We start from the raw sequence: 22079 nt of genomic DNA on the forward strand, positions 1-22079 counted from the left end.
AAGTAGAATAGTAAATACAGCAAGAATGGTAAAACATGACAACAGTGTGCTGAACAGTAAACAATGCAGTTAAGTAGAACAGTATACAGCAAGAATAGTAAAACATGACAACAGTGTGCTGAACTGCAAACAATTCAGTAAGATGTAGAACAGTAAATACAGCAAGAATGGTAAAACATGACAACAGTATGCTGAACTGCAAACAATGCAGTAAGAAGTAGAACAGTAAATACAGCAATAACGGTAAAACATGACAACAGTATGCTGAACTGCAAACAATGCAGTAAGAAGTAGAACAGTAAATACAGCAAGAACAGTAAAACATGACAACAGTGTGCTGAACTGCAAACAATGCAGTAAGAAGTAGAACAGTAAATACAGCAAGAACGGTAAAACATGACAACAGTGTGCTGAACTGCAAACAGTGCAGTAAGAAGTAGAACAGTAAATACAGTAAGAATGGTAAAACATGACAACAGTGTGCTGAACTGCAAACAGTGCAGTAAGAAGTAGAACAGTAAATACAGCAAGAATGGTAAAACATTACAAGAGTATGCTGAACTGCAAACAGTGCAGTAAGAAGTAGAACAGTAAATACAGCAAGAACGGTAAAACATGACAACAGTGTGCTGAACTGCAAACAGTGCAGTAAGAAGTAGAACAGTAAATACAGTAAGAATGGTAAAACATGACAACAGTGTGCTGAACTGCAAACAGTGCAGTAAGAAGTAGAACAGTAAATACAGCAAGAATGGTAAAACATGACAACAGTGTGCTGAACTGCAAACAATGCAGTAAGAAGTAGAACAGTAAATACAGCAAGAATGGTAAAACATGACAACAGTGTGCTGAACTGCAAACAATGCAGTAAGAAGTAGAACATTAAATACAGCAAGAATGGTAAAACATGACAACAGTATGCTGAACTGCAAAGAATGCAGTAAGAAGTAGAACAGTAAATACAGCAAGAACGGTAAAACATGACAACAGTATGCTGAACTGCAAACAATGCAGTAAGAAGTAGAACAGTAAATACAGCAAGAATGGTAAAACATGACAACAGTGTGCTGAAATGCAAACAATGCAGTAAGAAATTTTATGTTGTTGTTGTGTCTTTCGGCTTTTCCCAGTTAGGGGTCGCCACAGTGGAACTCCGGTCCGCTAATGACTGGCAGTAGATTTTTTACGTGCCGAGTTGCCAGCCCTGACACACAACCTTCAACGAAGGTACGCCCATTCACGCATGTCTCCATGCAGAAGACGCTCTAGCTGAGAATCGAACTGGACAGCGTCTTACTATGAGGCGACAACGCTACCGCAGCACCACCACCGCTATTAGTGAAATAGCCAGTATTTGCTAAACTTTTATTTTCAAAATATTCCTTTCTATTCAGCACCACTCTTTGTGTATAAGGCAGATGACCATAACTTATTCAATATTCTCATGCACTTTTGTAAATTCAGCCAAAATTGAAATTTGACTAAGGCGGTTTCAGAAAATGCAATTACAGAAACAAAAATCTTAAGTGCAGTCATATTACTGTGGCGATTCAGTTGTGTCAGCTTGTCTGACTCTCAGGAGGGTGACAATGTATTCCTTTACCATATGACAACTCAGAGTGAAAAAGTGCAATCACCAGAGTAAAATATTAAGATGTCTTTTAATTGTCAGAGCATCTCAGGTTTCATTTGAAATGTGAAAATTATGGCTGCCTGTGGAGATTTATGTCAAAGGCCCCTTTACAACATTACTACCTTCTGAAAGCTGACTTGTGCAGAACTACCTTTCCATGGAAAATGTTCAAGTGGTCATTGAAAACTGTCAGTAACTGTAGACGCGAGACTTAGCCATCAGAACATATGCATAGTTAGGCTGTCTGTTTTGTCACTGTACGAAGAGTAAGAAGTTGTGGAATGCACGGTGAATGAAAATTTTCTGTAAATTGTACTGAATGGTGTGTGTGTGTGTGTGTGTGTGTGTGTGTGTGTGTGTGTGTGTGTATGTGTATCTGTAAATGTCCTCCTGTACACTTTTCACTGCCTGACTGTTGGTGTTGCTACATAGTACTAATGCCCTCCTTTACACTTTTCAATGCCTGCCTGCAGGTGGTGATCTTATTACTCTGTAAATACCCTACTGTACACTTTTCATTGCCTGCCGGTGCTGATACTTATTACCATCTGTTAATATCTTCACCTTTTTGAGGTATAATCACATTAAGGTCAGTTTATCACAAAACAATGTTTCTTTCATTGTACACACTCTGGGATTCTTCATTCCTTCACTACACATTTCTTTTGTAGCTTGCATATGATTTTAGATAATATGTCTGAACTTTGTTTATAGAGTCTGATCCTTGTTTGAGATATGACCTTAAAACTGGAAACTGGTCAGTAAACAACACAGTGGCAATTCCCACTGAATAATAAGGTAACTTCAGGGTGAAACGATCTGCAACTCACAAAATGACTGCATGCAGCAGAGTAGAATATGGTACTCTGAAGGTATAGCTTGCAAAACTGAATATTTCTTAGGATAGGTAATGCATCAAAATTACACATAGTGGGTGCTCTGGAGAAGTAAGAGTTCATTACTGATTATGGTATATGGGGGGGGGGGCAGCACCTTGAAATTAAATGATGTATTCTGGTGGTATAACTGGAGGTGAAACCATGCCAGGAAGTTTGAAGGTAGAAACAGAGGATGGAGAAAAAGTATTTAGCCAAAACATGAAAAAAAAGAGGTATGACTTTGCCTTATAGTATTTTAGAGTGCACCCATATAAGTCTGCAAATTATTTCATAGGTTCAGAGGTTCATAGGTAGGTACTAAGCTATCGGGCCAAGGGCCTACGTAAGCCTAGCCAGCAAGGTACCATAGCTTACGCCACCAAAGAAAAGTTATTTTCCTGAGCCACTGTCCAGCAGAGACACAGAAGTTAATAGTGAACCTCAAATAAAAATTAAAGTCAATAATACACGGTGCTGACTTTTGTAAAATGAAAAAAAAATGAGTGGGGCAAGCCCTCCATAGATAAGTATACTAACTCTGAGATTGCAAAGCCTCAAGGTAAGGAGGTAAGGGGAAACTGCCTTATTGTCACAGTTCCACACTCTCAATATTAACATTGTGCATTGTTTAATTTAAATGGGAATCAATTAAACCTAATCATGTAATCTTATTTTGATGCAACCCTTTGTAATAAATAAAACGTAGCAGAGAGTGCAAAAACTGGTGAAAAAGGATGAACTTCGCCAGTTTTTGCACTCTCTGCTACGTTTTATTAGTGTTTTGTGAGTGCTTTCTGCAACTTTTGGCTTACCTTTGTAATAAATCCCTTTAGAGTCATTTGTTATATTTAGCTCTTTACTTGTTCAAAGATACAAAGATATTATTTTATTTTTATTTCCTCTCAGCTGTTCTTATAGTGGGTTCATGGTAAACAGCAATGTCCCATATTCATTTTAAGGCATACCATGAAAATTCCACTTATTTTCTTCTTATTTGTCAAAATCCACATTTTGTAATGCACTGTCTTTAGAAAAAAAATTGGCAATGTTTACCCAGTATATGTTTTTAAATTTCACTATAAATGAATCCATCTACTGTAACTTGTTTAAGGTCACACAGTGTACTTGTGATACTTTTTCCTGAACTGTTTTGTCACTTGATTTTATATTACAGTTTCTTAAATAGATAACAAATTTGACACATTGAATATATCTGATTCTGAAGACAACGTGTTCTCAGAAAGGAGGCAGAGAGGCAGCCCATAACAAAACTGTGAAACATTTGTAATATGTACCTTGCTCCCTGTCCTCTCTACTCCATGTATAGCTAGGCTAACATTTAGTAATACACAAGTACAACTTCCAAACCAAATGACTGTTCAGTCCTATCTCATGACAATCAAATCACCTGCCATTTAAAATTGTATTATTTTGCAAATAACAAATGTGTGGCATGTATTTCCTATACCAACGTCCATCTCCAAAAGGTGCTGCCCATGACCTGTTTCTATAGTAACATTGAATATGCTCTCCACATTGTATGATAATCAATGACTAAAAGTATATTATTTCTTCTTTTCTATGCTAATGTCACGCACAGAGTCTACATATTTATAGTAATTTCATTTGCATTTAGTAACATTTTTAATAAATATGAATTCAACATGAATTTTTAAGGAGCTTTTCCCATGGGTCTCCTGTGCAAACATACAGGCTTAAGCTTAACAACAGCTAACCCAGAAAGCAATGTAATAAATAAAATTAATAAAATAACAGTTATGTTAAAGCTTTAGAGGTGTGTGTGTGTGTGTGTGTGTGTGTGTGTGTGTGTGTGTGTGTGTGTATGTGTGTGTGTGTGTGCGAACACACATTTATGTATTTATCTGGTACATTGTTGATTCATCCTTTTAAGTAGAAACTGAGAAAGCTAAATGTATGTCAGGGTGTAAGGGAATTAGATGCACAAGTATATGTATGTATGTGTGTGTTGGTGTGTGTGTGTGTGTGTGTGTGTGTGTGTGTGTCTGTGTGTGTGTGTGTGTGTGTGTGTGTGTGTGTGTGTGTGTGTGTGTGTGTATGTTTGTGTGTGTGTGTGTGTGTGTGTGTGTGTGTGTGTGTGTGTGTGTATGTGTGCGCGTGTGTATATATGTGTGTGTGTGTATGTGTGTATGTCTGTGTGTGTGTGTGTGTGTGTGTGTGTGTGTGTGTATGTCTGTGTGTCTGTGTGTCTGTGTGTGTCTGTGTGTGTGTGTGTGTGTGTGTGTGTGTGTGTGTGTGTGTGTATGTGTGTGTGAACACACATTTATGTGTATTTATCTGGTACATTGTTGATTCATCCTTTTTAGTAGAAACTAAGAAAGCTAACTGTATGTCAGGGTGTAAGGGAATTAGATGCACAAGTATATGTATGTATGTGTGTGTTGGTGTGTGTGTGTGTGTGTGTGTGTGTGTGTGTGTGTGTGTGTGTGTGTGTGTGTGTGTGTGTGAAATAAAAGGAGGATACCTTAGCAAACATGACTTTCCACACTAATGCGTATGTGTGCATTATTCGCTGTAGAAGCATTGATCTATAGGTAGAAAAAATAACATATTACAAAAGGCTTGGGTACAGTAGATTAATTTTGTAAATATGTTTAATTATGTCATACTGATATTAGGCATTTAATTTCAGCTGTATTTTCTAATGATCAACTATAGTTTTAATTGACACTATGTCATTTAATAATATGAAATTTAAACAGTTCATCAGTGCCACTTGTAATGAAAGGTTGGTGTCTTAGGCTTGCCATAGAAAAGCTCTGAATAATAAGAACACATTTTGTCAGCTGATTTGGATATCAATAAACTGTTTTGAAATAAAATAGTACAGATTATGAGTTGCAAACATTTAAGAATTACATTTAACAAACAATGTACCTTGTCATATTGTTCCTCAGCACTTAAATTTAGTCATCTGTTGTTGCAGCTGTGAAAGAATTCTAGAAACAGACTTTGAAAATATTAATTCTGATATTTGCTGAATAGGATTTTGATGACTTGTTGTAATATTTGCTTAGCCTGCATGACCATCAATCCCCTACTGCAGTGCTTTAAAAACCCATTTGTTCCTCTTCAGGGCATGAGCCAGGCTCATTCAATCCCTGCTTGAGGTAAGAGCCCATCATTGCATTTGTTTCTGTTAAAGCTGAGATTCAGGTACCATGAGCGAGCTGCCACCCATGTGAGGTACCCAGTCTGCCAACAAACCTTCTGTCACAGCTGTGATATCCATCATAGTCCCTTCCCATGGAGATGAATGTGTGCTTCTTGCAGTGTGGTCACCACCATGGTCCATAGTGATGCATGTCACACACCTCACACTCGTAAGATGTTAGCCATGCAGTGGACCAGACCATTTCCTGCCCATCCTCTCTTACCCGGCTTTTCCGTCTTCTCATGTTGCTGATTGAAGACAAGTTATCAATGGAATAGTCATGGTTTTATTTTGTTATGCAATGGCACCAAACAATTAATAATTAACTATGTTGTTTTAACAACTCTATGTTTTGGCTATACCTGCAGTTAACTATTTCAGCATTTTATTAATTTGAGATTTTTTTTTGTATGTTGATATGCAGTAATGTCATTTTGGTATCTAGATTTATATTCTATCTCATATAATATAATTTATAAATGTTTACTTACAGACTTCTTTTTTTAAACAGTAAATCAAACCAAGTTAATTTGATTATAAGAACATGATGAATACAGTTAATGCAGTTAATCTTAAGAAGTTTTTACTTCAGTTAAGTTACTATTCAAAAGCTAAACACTTTAGTAACAGGTTCACTTCAGCGGTAGAGTGCTGCATGAAATCATCCATAGAACTTATTTTGTTTTGTTTTTATTGACTTGGCATTACTTGATTAAAACAGCACCTTAAGTTGTTTGTTTAGAGTCTGTGGATCTATGTGTTTTGGATAAAGGTCATATAGAGATGTTTGCTTTTAGTTCTACAAAAATATGAGTCTCAAAGGGTTTGCATTTTTCCATTTGTCTCCACAGATGCCCCAGTAACAGAACTTCATGACTTATTCTGTAAAAAGCTACAGCAGTGCTGTGTTTTATTCGACTTCTTGGACTGTGTGGCAGACCTAAAAGGCAAGGAGATTAAACGAGCAGCCCTTAACGAGCTGGTGGAATGCATTGCAACAAACAGAGGAATTCTCATTGATCCAGTGTACCCAGAGATCATCAAAATGGTAAGGAAATCCCTCAAACTACAAATATACCGCTAAACTGTCTTTGCTGTAGGAATCACATTTTTGAGAGCTAGAAAGAATTGTAACTTTGTCGGTGGCATGTTTTTGAGGTTCTTGTATGCAAGGAATAGCCATAGCTCTTTCCCTGTCTAATGCATTTGTATTATTAGGCTGAAATACTTTGGAGACATGATTGTTTCATAGCATAGCTCTGCACCAAAATATTTCTGTAACAAATACTGTTTTGTTAAGTTGAAATTGAGGCACAAGATTTAGGACAACATTTAGAATGAATTTATACTGCGTAGCACCACTACCAGAGAAATGGGGGTAATGGGCAAAATCCTGAGTCACATGCAACATGAGTGTCGGAATGTTATATAATTGAGCAACAAGTAGGACATTGGTGTGCCCTGCATATTCATATAAGCCATACAGCATGAATAATACTGGTCATGCAATTCTGATCCTGTTGTAGTCCATTTTAAGACTGCCTACAGTAACTGTTTGAAGGCAGTTACAGATATGCACTAACAAACGTAAGCCCACCGTGCTACAATGAATGCACAACTTGTGATCAGCAGTCACATCTCTAATACATGTACACACGAATAGCACACATGTACTAGCTTACTTTGCCATCTTGTCATCGAAAGCTGTCACTACCTTTGTAGCAGAGCAGCACCATAACTCCTCTGTTCCCCTGCGTCTAAAAATACCCATGAACATGCCAAAAGCAAATGCACATGCTCACGTGCACACATTTATATACATCTAGAGTCATGCAAATACAATCAGGTTTCCACCGTGTATCTTGTAGAGTTTCTGCTGTTGCTGTAGAAGTAGCAGCAATAACAGTTAATGCACATACAAAATAAAAAAAATGTCTGTGTCTGTTGTAGTATCTCTGTACTGTATTCAGAAGTAAAACAGTCTTTTAACCAGAGTCACAATTTTAAACATATTTTTTGCAAGGATAAATAAAATCAAACTTTCCTGCAGCATACCAAAACAGGGAATAAATGCAGCATATTCACCAAGTTCCACAGTTTGGTTCCCAATCAGGTTCTAAAGTTTATTTTGACACGATAGCACCTATTTGTGTAGAGTTTTCCAAAGCTGAAGACAGTAACACTGTTCAGTTTTATACCTTCAAGAATTCCTTTCCACTGAATAATCAGGGTGCCTCCATCAACCATTCATTAAAGGGCAACACTACTCTTTCTCTGTCATATTCCTCCTGCAGGATTACACATTGTCTTCCTTGCTTAGATTCTTTAGAGTGCCACTAGCATTTATAACTCACAACAAAGTGTCTTCTCATTCACAATTGTGCAAAATTTGTTGTTGCACCCTTAGCAGGTGTCGGTCAAGAGCTACACATCTCTCACCTGGAAGGTTGTGGCTGAGCTCACTAAAGGCTTATTAACATTATTAAGGCTTTTCTTATTGTTCATTTCCCTTAGGATTCAGTAGCTGCAGTTCTGACACACACAGCCATTATCTTCACAGAAAACTACACAACCAGAAAATTACTCACACTACTTTCAGTCAGCTATTCACACAGTCGTAAGAAAGGTTTCAACAACAAATCCGTCTAAAGGCACAAGGGGTTTACATTGTCCTCAGAGTAATCCACTGTATTGTTATGAGGATCCTATAATTACTCCTCATATGTAAAAGAGTAGCCACTGTGGGGAAAATAGGGCAGCCACCCCAGGTACAAAGTGTTAGAGGTCGCAATCGGCAGATGTCAGTTGGTATTGGATTTACGATCAGGACTGAATCATTTTAGCACTCAATGTGTGGTATAAACTGTAGAAGCAACTGGCTACAATGTAGCAAGTAGTTTGCTATAGCTTAAAAAGTGAAAAGCTGATGGGATATCAATTGGTGAAATGCACACGGCACCTGAATTGCTAGCTACATCTCTGCTATGTGAACTAAATGGTTTAACAGTTCTTTAATTTCATCTAACTTTTAAAACAACAAAAGACAAGTTCTGACTACTTTAAAAGGCAGGATTCTTTGTGACAACTTGTTTTTCCTAAGCGGTCAGACAGTAATTGCTTCTCAGACAGAGATTGTATGGGTGAGAAAAAAATCAGGCATAATGATTTCTACATAACATCATTACAATTCCAGTTTGAATAAAGGTGTTTTTCTGTCCACTGCATGCTACCATTGTGGTATCTCTCTACTTTGATCAGAAATAAAACAGTTTTGAAAATGAAAGGTTATTTATAAGGCTAAATAAGGTCAAGCTTTCTTGCAGCAAACAAAAGGGGAGATAAAAGCAATACCTCATCTATTCATCATGCTGCAAAGTTCAGTATTTATTCACATTCTAAATCTTGTCCTTTTGCATGGCTTACCAAAGCAGTTTCATATTTTCAGGAATTCTTTTATACCCAAAAGGCAGGATAACTCCATCAACAAGTATAAAGTAAACCTTACTTCCTCCTTCACCTGTCAGCATATAGTAACACTTCTGTTCCTCCTTCATCTCTCAGCATAGTAACACTGCTGTCCCTCTGTCAGGATTCAAAATAGAGTAACACTCCTATTACTCCTTCAGGATTGGGGACACTTCCCGCAAACACACACACACACACACACACACACACACACACACACACACACACACACACACACACACACACACACACTTCTCCTGGAATGGGATTCTTAAGACTTCAAGGAAAGTGCAAAAAAAGCAATGTTTGGAGGGCTCGAAGTACCTCCACTTTACATTTGTTGACCTACCTACTTGTATGAGTCTTAAAAGCACAGAGCTAACTAGGCTTAGTAACCACCAGTGTGCTACGCCATCCATATGCATGTGTGTGTGTGAGATGGATGGATAGACAGACAGATATCCATTGTCCAATATCTCAACTAATCCATTTCAAAGTTATGAGGCCATTTCAGGATGCATGCATAAATCCTCTCAGAAATACATGACCTACACAGCTATGGGCAACTTGGGGGTTCATCAGTTCACCAACAGTACATCTTTTGGATGTTTGCGAAAATAGAACACTTGGAGAAAACCCACAAAAAATAAATAAAAGATAGCCAAATGTTACATAGAAGGCATATCAATTGATAACTGAACTGAAAACAGAAAAACAAGCTCTATTAGACAACAACAGTAATTACAGTGTCACTGTGCCACACCGGGTCTGAAAGAGAGAGAGGGATAGAAGTGTGTGTATGTGTGTGTGTGTGTGTGTGTGTGCATGTGCGTGTGCATGTGCGTGTGTGTGTCTGTGTATATGCATTTATATATATATATATATATATATATATATATATATATATATATATATACATACACATATACACACACACACACACACACACACACACACACACACACACACACATATATGTATGTGCGTGTACACATTCACACACACACACATTTCTAAGCATATATGTGTGTGTGTGTGTGTGTGTGTGTGTGTGTGTGTGTGTGTGTGTGTGTGTGTGTGTATATATATATATTATATATATATATATATATATATATATATATATATATATATATATTTATATATATATGGGTCTCCTTCACATGGTTGACATTTCAGAATGTCGAAGACCATATGGTCAAGACCATATGATCATCATTCGAAATGTCAACCATGCAGAACCAGCATCTCAGTACAACTACCATCTTAAGTTCCTGGGGTATGGGGGGGGTGGGGTGGAGCAGCGTGAATGTAAGTTTTTGTTGTGTTTTTTTGTTTTTATTCCATGGTCAACATTTTGAATGTCGATCATATGGTCTCCGCCATATGGTCTTCAACATTCTGAAATGCCGACGATGTAAAGTAGATCCATAAATATATATATATATATATATATATATATATATATATATATATATAGATATAGATATATATATATATATATATAGATATAGATATATATAATGTATATGTATGTACAGACTCACACACACAATATGTATTGCACACTTGTACATTCATGCAGTTCTCTAATCTGGTTCGAATTATAGGTTCATAATTTCACAGGATGATATTAGGCTATTGGCCAGGAGACCTTTATAAGCCTAGCCAATAATTTCGCCCATGCTCAATGTTATGCTGATAGTGTAAAGCTGCTGCTGTTATAAGACTGTTCTCATGTGCACGTCAGTATCAGTATATGCAGATTGATAATGGGCATTATGTCGTTGACGTCTATAACAGGACTCACTGTGATGATCACACTGCATGCAGTCATCCCTTGCATGGAACATTGTGCATCTCTGCTCCTTAATGAAAGTTTGTAATATCCCACAGTGGCATGCATTGTGGCTACACAGTTGTGTCTCCTGTACAGTGTGGGCATCAAGTACAACTCTCACAGCTCATTCTTTGCTGGTCCCACACAATGTGAACAGTTGAATTCTGCTGTGCATCTTCATCACGCATGTCTAACCCTTCAGAACGGTGTCTGGTACACTCTTCCAGAGCACACCTAACTCATACTATAGCCCTACCTGTCTGTCCTGCCTCTCTGCAAAGAATCACTCCTTACTTATAATGTCAGTATGGAACTGGCCGGAAATTGAAGGTAAAACAGTTATCTTGAAGCATTTTCTACAGTGATACAGGCCCCCCTGCACTCATGATGTGTATGAGGGGAGGGGCAACCCCCTTTTATCCCTTGAATTTATATATACCAGCTCCATTGTAACACAGATTGATGGATGGAAAAACAGGGTTCAAGCCTGAGTATCTCTATCCACCACCATTTGCTCACTCTAGCCACCAGTATATAGTAACTGGGGCATTTCACACACACACACATTTCACACACACACACACACACACACACACACACACACACACACACACACACGAATCCAGCCAGCAACCACCTACATCCTGTATGTCTCAACACACACACACACACACACACACACACACACACACACACACATGAATCCAGCCAGTGACCACCTACATCCTGTATGTCTCAATGAACGAAGCGACCACCTACCTCCTGAATGAATCCAGCCAGCGACCAAACCTGCCTGCAAAACGGAGCAATCCAGTGACCAAACCTGCCCGTGAAATGGAGCAATCCAGCCCGTGCAATATGTCCCGTGAGAGCAGCTCACCTCTCTCAGTCCTCATTGGGTCTTCCAGCTCACCTCTCTCCTCATTGGGTCTCTGCCTGCAGCCGAAGCAGTCCGGACCTCCTCTTCTGTGCGGTCGTCATTGCACTGATTCCTGGGTGCACTTGCAACAATGATTGCTGGGTACCTGTGTTTCTCTATCCGGACTGCTGATAAAGGCAGTCTGAAGTCTTCAAATGCCTCTGCACGTCAGGACTCGTGCTTTTTTTTTTCCAGTTTTGTTTTTTAGTTTTAAAGATTTTTTTTTTTGTGTTTTTCTAGGTGGGAGGGCAGTCTGATATCACGAGCCGCCCCTGACAAGTATATAAAATTATAACATCATATGCTTATACTAATTGTAAAGAAAGGGAACGATTTTAGACTATGTAGTGATAAATATGAATATTATAATAACAGGAGACTTTGTGATTTAAGAGGCAAATATAAAAAGAAAGGAAATTATATAATAAAAATGTTAGTGGCTATAGGATGTGGCAGGTTAAAACTACAAAATGGGTATGGCTAGAACTGAAATTAATTATTTTACAGAATCAGAAGCTTTAGCTGTAGGAGATTGGGAGGTAGTTGAAATAAGATTGTCTGATCATCTTGCAATATGGCTAGAGGTTAAGGAAAACAAGGAATATATAAAATAGGGAAAGGCATAAAAGGGATAAATGAGAAAGTATCAAATGAAGAAGGAAAGAGATTAGTAATACAGTTATGGAAAGATTATATTACTATGAGAACATTTTATAAAAACTGGTCAGAATGGCGGATAATATTTAAGGAAAATATTTTTAAAAAATAAAAACCAAGTTCGGCAGCACCAAGACCCACCACAGGAAGTATCAGGAATCCAAAAAATATAAAATAAAACAACTTATTGAAGCGCTTTTCGTTGCTTGTAATGTGGCAACTTCTTCAGAAAAGATACACAGTTTCAAACAGTAGTTTATAAGTAATTGTCATGTGATGACCACACCTCCAGTAAGTCAAATTCTTAAAGAAACATTTGCTAAAAAAACACGTGTTCATAAAACCAAAATACAAAAGCTGCAAGTTTGTCAGGTTAAAAGTGTCATCAAAACTGTCATAAATAGTTATACAGAAGGCATTAAACTGTTAGACTCAAACAATGACAAAGTTAGACTAAATTTCAAAATTACGGAATAATCAACCGGGTATATCTCTCTAAAATATTGTAGAGCTAAAATAAATAGAATTATATTCAAGCAAAATACCAGTTACCGTCTCAAACTTCTTAGTTTCAGAAGACAGGCAATGTTACAAGCATCATTTAAACCTAGTACAACAAATGCATTCAAATGTCTTGCTAGTGGGTTGTCAATTTTATTGACTGAAATAGCATAGGTGTGTTCATAAACCCTGTCCCGCAGTCTACGTTCAGTCTTCCCCACATAGAATGCGGGACAGTAGACACATGTTGCTGTATAGATTACTAGTCTAGAATTACAGTTGAGTTTAAATTTAATCTCATACTTGTTGTCACCTATACAAAATGTATTGCCCACTTACATGAATCTACACATCCTACAAGATTCACACAAATTCATTCCAGCATACCTATGTGTTTTAAGTTGTTGCCCCCCCCCCCCACATTCAAGTACGTTTTTAAGGTTGTGGCCTCTATGAAATACAATATTTGGAACTGGACCTAGTTTACTGCCTTCTGTATAATTATTTATAACAGTTTTGATGACACTTTTAATCTAACAAACTTGCAGCTTTTGTATTTAGGTTTTATGAACACGTGTTTTTTTAGCAAATGTTTCTTTAAGAATTTGACTTACTGGAGGTGTGGTCATCACATGACATGTCTCAATTACTTATAAACTGCTGTTTGAAACTGTGTTTTCTGAAGAAGTTGCCACATTACAAGCAATGAAAAGCACTTCAATAAATTGTTTTATTTTATATTTTTTGGATTCCTGATACTTCCTGTGGTGGGTCTTGGTGCTGCTGACTTGGTTTTGTGTTTTAGTAGTTTGTTGGCTTCCTTTCCTTGGTTTACCTGTAGTATGGCGTCTGGAACCAGCAGCAATCCAAGTAGTCCTACATTTTTCGGTTCACAGCTGCAGACCGAATTGGGGAATCTTACTCAGTTAATTAATGCAATGGGCCAACGTATGGACATATAGCAAATAATGTGGGCCACAAATTTACCTTTAAAGCTATAGATCAAGTTCAAGCTAATTTGAGAGGTGGACCACTGAACTTACTTTTAGAGGAACATGAGCTTGAATGGCAAATCCGTTTGAATGCATTTGTTGTACCAGGTTTAAATGATGCTTGTAACATTGCCTGTCTTCTGAAACTAAGAAGTTTGAGATGGTAACTGGTATTTTGCTTGAATATAATTCTATTCATTTTAGCTCTACAATATTTTAGAGAGATATACCCGGTTGATTATTCCGTAATTCTGAAGTTTAGTCTAACTTTGTCATTGTTTGAGTCCAACAGTTTAATGCCCTCTGTATAATTATTTATAACAGTTTTGATGACACTTTTAATCTAACAAACTTGCAGCTTTTGTATTTAGGTTTTATGAACACATGTGGTTTTTTAGCAAATGTTTCTTTAAGAATTTGACTTACTGGAGGTGTGGTCATCACATGACATATCTCAATTACTTATAAACTGCTGTTTGAAACTGTGTATCTTTTCTGAAGAAGTTGCCACATTACAAGCAATGAAAAGTGCTTTAATAAATTGTTTTATTTTATATTTTTTGGATTCCTGATACTTCCTGTGGTGGGTCTAGGCGCTGCTGACTTGGTTTTTGTGTTTTAGTAGTTTGTTGGCTTCCTTTCCTTGGTTTACATATTTTTAAAAAATGCTTTTTTTACAGTGGTAATATGATATGAGAAAAATAGAAAAAAAATATACAAGAACATAATGATGCATTGGATGATTTAGAACATAATGACATAAAATACTTTGACAAAGAAAAATAATTATATGAAAGAAATCAAGACAAAAATACAAGAACTGTTATATAAGCAGCGATATTTTACAAGGAAAAAGAGAAGTATTGAGTTACTTAAGGAGATTAGTAAAGGAAGATGGCAGTGTAATAAAAGAACTAAAAATGTAAAAGAAGAAATAGAAAGAACTTAGGAAAAGACTATGAATAGCATAATACAATATGTACAAGAAATGTTTATAGAAAAAAAGGCAGTGAAAAACATATAAAGAAAACAGTTAACAAAAAAATATAGAATAAAGAGCTGGATAGGGAGATTTCTTTAAATGAGCTAGATAACGTATTAGAAAAAGTAAATATAAATTTGTCAGCTAGACCACATGGAATAGGGTATAAAATGTATAAAAATTTAAGGGATTGACAAAAATATTTTTAAAGATTTTGAATGAATAGTTAAATGAAGGCTTTATGTATAAAGAGTTATACAGTGGAATATTTAAGTCTGTATGAAGGAAGGATGATAGAAAACAATTAAACTGGAAATCAGTAGTATTGAAAACTAATGATTATAAGATTTTCATGAAAATAATACAAAATAGATTTGAAACAAAAATAGAAACTATTATGAAAGCTAGTAGATGTAGTATTAAAGGGAAGGGTTGTCAAGAATTACTAATGATGGAGAAATTGTAGATGATATTATGAATAGAAAAGAAGAAATGAAAAGCATGATAATAAGGCATTTTATATAACTGAACATGAAATCTTATGACTAATAGTGAAAAAATATAATATAACTGAGAAAGTTAAGAAATTATGTGTGTGTCAGTGTAAAATAATAATAAAGTAAAACTATTTTTAAATGGCAGGTTAAGCCAAGAGGTATATATAAAGAGTGGTATAAGACTGGGATGTCCAATGAGATGTATACACTATGCAATAGTTAAGAATGTCTGAATGTGATAGTATATAAAATAAATTACAAAATGAATGTGGCAGGGTATATAACACCTGAAGTATTAAGATTGCCAGCTCTGTAAACACATGCAGATGACTTTATAATAATTGCAAAAACAAAATTTGGATAACATGAATAATAATTTGCACAAATGAATGTCTAGAGGTGATAGGGGAGGCTTGAAAAAAGGAAAAATGAAGGTTTTGGTGATGTAGGTTCATAGGTTCATGGGTTGGTACTAGGCTATCGGCCCTAGGGCCTATGCAAGCCTAGCCGTAACAATTCCCTGGATATTTCTTCCCACAATATGTATAGGTAGTAAAGATAGGGGTTATATATTTTACAATGAATTAAATTTCTGTCTTAGGCAAAAAAATTGGGAATAAAGATGTAAGTAGAATTCAATGGAGAAAAAAAAAAAAAAATAGAATAAGTAAGCCAAACCTGCTTTTCTGGAAAACATATCAATTATTATTCAGAAAAAAGGCGTATTTGATAAATTCAGTACTGATGATAAAATAGCATACTTAGCAAGTGTATTTATGTTGCCAACAGTATTTTGAAAAGAAATTATTTCAGATATATGTTTTCATTTATGTGGGGTTCTAGATTAAACCCAGTAAACAGGAGAGTTGTATATAAATAAAGAGGAAGGAAGTTTAGGGTTAATAAACCCAGTGGTATATGCTGATTCATTAAATTTTGCCAAAGTGTTAAAGTGGATAAATGAAAAAATGAGAAATGAATAAATTATGGGGTATGGTAAAAAGAGTAAAGAATGAAGAGTGTATAAATGATGGTTTAATAAAAATGTTTCTTGTTTAAAAAAGGCAGGGATTGAATAATTTATGTAATATTGCTTAACTTATATGATGTATAGCAATATATGTGAAGTATACTGTTTGTTTTGTTAATGTAGGTTGATTACTTTTATAGGAATGTAAATTTGTCTATGTCACAAGTGAAAATTCAAGAAAGGTGTTTGGAAAAAAGCGTGTATAAATGAAGAAATAAAATGTTACCAAGAAAAAAACATCTTGTGGAAAATAAAAACTGATGACATAGAAAAAGAAAAGAATGGCATAAGAATGTAATGATAAAGCAATGAAAAACAATGGAAAAATTTAACAAATGAAAAAAGTAAAGCTATAAAAACAAGAAGCAGATGATGTAATCAGAAAGTAGAATGTCAAGAATCTTTGGAGAAACTGATAATAGATAAATTACCAGTGAAAGGAAATATGCAATGTAAAAAGAAAAGTGATAAACTATATCTACAAGGAGGAAACTATGGAACATGTGTTTCTGAAATGTAAACGAGTAAAAAAAGTTATGGGGAAACTATGTAAGAAACATTTTTTAGAAGATATAAAAGAAATGGATAGAATAAACATGGCTGTGATTAAATATGGATATTATAAGACTAGAACTAAAGAATATGTTAAAAGAACAGATAAAACAGTCATTTTATGTCATATTGGTTATATGGAATGAAAGAATAAATGAAATTAATGTTTAATGGTAAATGGATTTTAGCAGCAATATTAAGTAAAATTAGACGGTGGTTATGAAAAAAAGGAGTGTGGTTCTAATATGGATGAAAATTTAGTACGATTGTAAAGGAAATTATGAATTTGTGTAAATATATTTGTATATCTATATATTTGCACATTTGTAAATTTTTTGTAAATATGTTGTAAATAAGAGTTCTTTTTGTATATAAATAAAGGATCACCAAGTGTTTTCAATAAGTACCATGAGATCTCTTACATCCACCTGACCTACCACCAACTCAAGCAGATGGGAGCATGGTTTAACATCTTTTATTTTATTTTTACATTTGTTAACCAAGTTAGACCGACTGGGTCCAGAGAGCCCTTTTTTAGCAGAGACCCAAGGAGAAAAGCTCCAGTAAAGTAATTAAAAAATAAGAAAAGTCCAGTGCAAAACCTTAAAGGTACCACAACATTAAAAACATTACTAAATATCAAATTCATCATACAAAACTCTAAATATATGCATTAACATAATTACTATTTTTTAATATTTTATTTCCTTGTTGTGGGTATTGCTGTCAGTATTTTTAGAGTTTTGTATAATGAATTTGATATTTAGTAATGTTTTAATGTGGTGGTACCTTTAAGGTAATAGGTTTGAGCTTTTAGATTTGTCACATGCTTCTGAACTACTTATTTAAATAGATGTGTAAGAAGTTAAGTTTTATGGTCTGAAGAAATGGATTGTTGTCCGTGAAAGTGCTTATCACTGTCAATAAAAGAATATTTTCATTCAGCTCCATTGTGTGGAACAATTGCATTTTGGTTTTGCACTAGACTGTTCTGTTTGTGTTCCTTTATCTACGAAGAAGCTAGTTTTTGTTGTTTGGAAAAAAATAAGAAAAACCTAATAATTCAAGTTGTAAGATACTTAGTACAAAAACAGAAAGAAATATGCAATACAAATATATACAAGGCAAAAGTACATCATTTTGAAATGCAGTAGTAATATATTTGATAAATTTGGTTAGCATTAAGGTATTTACAAGGAATGTAGCAATGCCTAAAATAAAAAAAAAATTCAGAGTAACATCATGACTTAGTACAACAAAGATGCATTTAATAGCATAGGTACTAACTGCAGAGAGAGAGAGTAATATATGTAGACAGTTTAGGTAGATACCAGGCAGATATGTTAATTGAGAGAACAAAGAAAAAATCATTAGCTAATTTCTTGACAAGTACAGATCTGTGCATGTTGGAAATTTATTTTTAGTTGCTTTTTGAATTTGCCACTTTTGGTAGTGGAGCAAAGGGACAATGGATGTTTGTTCCATGAGTATAAAATTGAATGACTGTAAAGTATTTTTCCATTATTTTTGTTTGGCTTGGTCACCTGCAGAAGGTGCTTCTGAGCTCACGATTGGGTGTGTAGGGTGTAATTATAGATGTAAGGGCAGTGGTTGGGGCTATTTAGGATGTTGTGTGCAATTTATAGTTATGATATTTGAAGCATGTGGGGGAGCTCAGGCCATCTTAAGCTTTTCAGGGATATAAAATGTTAGGATTTGTAGCTATTACTGGTTGTGAGTCTGGCTATCTTAAAAAGAAACACAACCCAAAACCACCAAAAAACAGCTGAAAAATAACAAACACCAGTAACTTAAGCACTTTCATTCTTTTACTTTATAGAACGTCCTCAGAATAATACAATCTACACATTACATCCATTAAACCTTGTTCAAAATAACATAACTAATCTGTCATCCAATCAAAAAGTTAACTTACATCATATTAACATTAAAACATTCACTCAGCACTATATTCTAAAATTAAAAATATATGTAGTTTAAGTATAAAATGAACTAAATGCAACATCTAAATACATGTATATTTTAACAGGCTTTTTATTGAAACAGAATCATCCAAGCCTGGACTAACATCTGCACATATAGAAAACCATTCCACTTGAGCTCTACAATCTCAAGATAATTGTTAAACTGTTTTACAAATAAAGCCAAATAAACTTTTTGAATGACCAAATAATTAAATTTTCAAAATGAAGAACAATTCATACTGTGTTTTGCTGGAGCACTATTAACATCCTTATTTTTTATTGCTCTAATATGCTCACAAATACGACAACCAAGTGTTCTTGTTGTTTTGTCAATGTAAAAACAATGGCAAGAACGACAGATAGCTACGTAAACTAAATGTGCACTCTTACAATTAAACCTACCTTTAGGTTCTTGATATAATAAATCTAATAATGTTAAATCAATAAGCATATACTTTCTTCTCATGAAATCTTTAGTACCTTTCCTGTAACTATAAGTATCTGATAATAATGAGACCATTGCATTAATGTAATCTTCTCTTTTTATTATGACTAAACCATTGCCCTTATCAGCTCTCATTTACCTTAAATTACTGTAATTGTGCAAACATTTTAAAGCCAATGAATGATCTCTATCTAAATTAAAAAACACATCAGTTTTCATCTTAAAATAACTACTATTTCTAAATAATTTATAAATTTTATCCTCACAAATTTATCCAAAATCATTGCGTGTCCCAACCAGTGGTGGATTCACTGTGCTACGTTTTTTTAAGAAAAGTTACTACAATTAAAGTCTTTAAGAATAAACTGTAAATTCAACTTCCTAATGAATTGTTTAAAGTCTAAAATAACATCAGTCAGTGATGCACAATTTGAAGGAATGAATAAAAAACGTTTTGACAGTACCTCAATTTCTGTACTGGTGAAATCATCCCCACTTAGGTTAAAAATGCACCAAGATTGTACTAACGCACTTTCCCCTTTGCCCAATTCTTCCCCTTGGTTGCCTTCTCCTCCTTTGGGGAAGAAAAAAACAAATTGTTACTTAAATCATTGCCAGAACTGATCATGGAAAAGACTGAAGGATCTTCTTCTGCAGAAGTTACTGAAGCTGAAGAAATAACATTCCTTTCCACCTCAGCCCTGAAAACACCATCTACAAGGTTGTGGGAGGCCTTGCCACTGATGTCATCTAATGGAATGGTGGAGAATGAATCTAATTGGTCCAACCTTTGTTTGGCGGTAGCAGGAAGCTTTTTTTTAGTGCGTAAAACATTCACATCAGATACCCCTTTTATATTAAATGGACGTTGATTAGAATAAGCCAACAGATCTCTAATCAACTTATTCTTTTAGCATTGAATAACAATATACACGTTTTCAACCTTAGAAAAAATATTGTAATATAAAGTCTTGACCAAAGAAAATGAAGGATGATTTTTAACTTCACCATCAAGGAAGTTTATGTGTTCTCTTAATTTAGTTATATGCTCAGTGTTGTGCTGCAGAAGAACTTTTATAACATCAAGGCTAGCCCTACTATAAATGGCACTGAGCTCAGTGTAAATGGTATCAGTACATGTTGTGGCACTTGGAAAGTGTAAACCCCTTAATCCTAAGGGTACAATGTTCCATTCTAGGCAACTCACAGAATAAAAGTTCTCAAATTCTAAGGATTTAAACTTTAAAATATTTTTTTCGAGGTGAAACACCAATGTGTGGCAATCAGCTAAGCCAGGAGTAGACTTAGCTCTAACATAATCCACACTATATTGAAAGTCTGTGAAAGGGTTAACGTTAATTCCCTTAAGCAAATCTGATACTAGCAGATGAGAGCATCTTGTACCTCGGTCTTCAATAATGGTGTTCTCATCTGATGAAAGTTCATATGAACCTTCCACTCTCCATTGTAAATGAACCCTGTCAATAACATCTTTGGCTTTGCCAATCACTTGCTCAAGTGTTTGTGTAAGGGTTCTTAACTTGTCAGGAAGCAAACACACACATTAGATTAGAATCACTGTTTTCAGCCATGATGTACGACACAAGTGTGCAATGAATCCTGTTACAAACACAGCTTCACTAAGGTGTTCTCTCGATTCAACACAACACAAAAAACATATGAGAAAGGGGCTAGAAAACTCAAAAAGAAACACGACCCAAAACAACCAAGAAACATCTGAAAAATAACACACACCAGTAACTTAAGCGTTTTCATTCTTGTACGTATAGAACTTCTTCAGAATAATATAATCTACATGTTACATCCATTAAAATTAAAAATGTACTTGATTTTTGAATTTGCCACTTTTGGTAGTGGAGCGAAGGGACAGTGGAGGTTTGTTCCATGAGTATGCAATTGAATGACTGTAAAATATTTTTCCAATATTTTTGTTTGTCTTCGTCACCTGCATAAGGTTTTGTTGTGTGCTTCTGAGGTCACAATTGGGTGTGTAGGGTGCAATTATGGAAGTAAGGGCAGGGCAGGAGTTATATAGGATGCTGTGTGCAATTTGTAGTTGTGATATTTGAAGCATGTGGGGGAGCTCAGGCCATCTTAAGCTTTTCAGGGATATACAATGATGGGTTTTGTAGCTATTGCTGGTTGCAAATCTGGCTATCTTGTTAAAGGTGGTTTCTAGTTTGGTTAAGAGATTATTTTGGACGTTAATAAGTATGGGAGCAGCATACAGCAGGGATGGTAGAATAAATGTTTGAGCCAGTATAGGTCTAGATTTGTTAGGTATACATTTGTTGTTGTGGTATAGAAGACCTAGTTTTTGACTGGACTTTTTGATACAGTTTAATATGGTCGAATTTTAATTGGTTGTCTATAGTAACACCAAGCAATGTGATGTGTGAGTCATTGGTGATAATTGTATTATCTAAGGATGAGATGGTGAAGCCGTCTTTAGCTGGATTGAGTTTTTTTAGAAGGAAAAGGAGAAGCTT

The 22079-nt window shown here is 35.3% G+C and overlaps 1 protein-coding gene across 1 annotated transcript in view; it reads left to right on the forward strand.

Annotated features, from left to right (window-relative positions):
• The window catches only part of PPP2R5B (protein phosphatase 2 regulatory subunit B'beta), a 1711411-nt gene that overhangs the window by 582942 nt on the left and 1106390 nt on the right, over positions 1-22079 (forward strand). Inside the window, exon 2 of the mRNA XM_044075777.1 lies at positions 6556-6752. Coding sequence (XP_043931712.1) covers positions 6556-6752 — 197 coding nt within the window. The remainder of the gene's footprint in view (positions 1-6555; positions 6753-22079) is intronic.

The sequence above is a fragment of the Protopterus annectens genome, chromosome 6.part1 (assembly GCF_019279795.1).
Source record: "Protopterus annectens isolate FY-2018-M chromosome 6.part1, PAN1.0, whole genome shotgun sequence".
Lineage (NCBI taxonomy): Eukaryota > Metazoa > Chordata > Ceratodontiformes > Protopteridae > Protopterus > Protopterus annectens.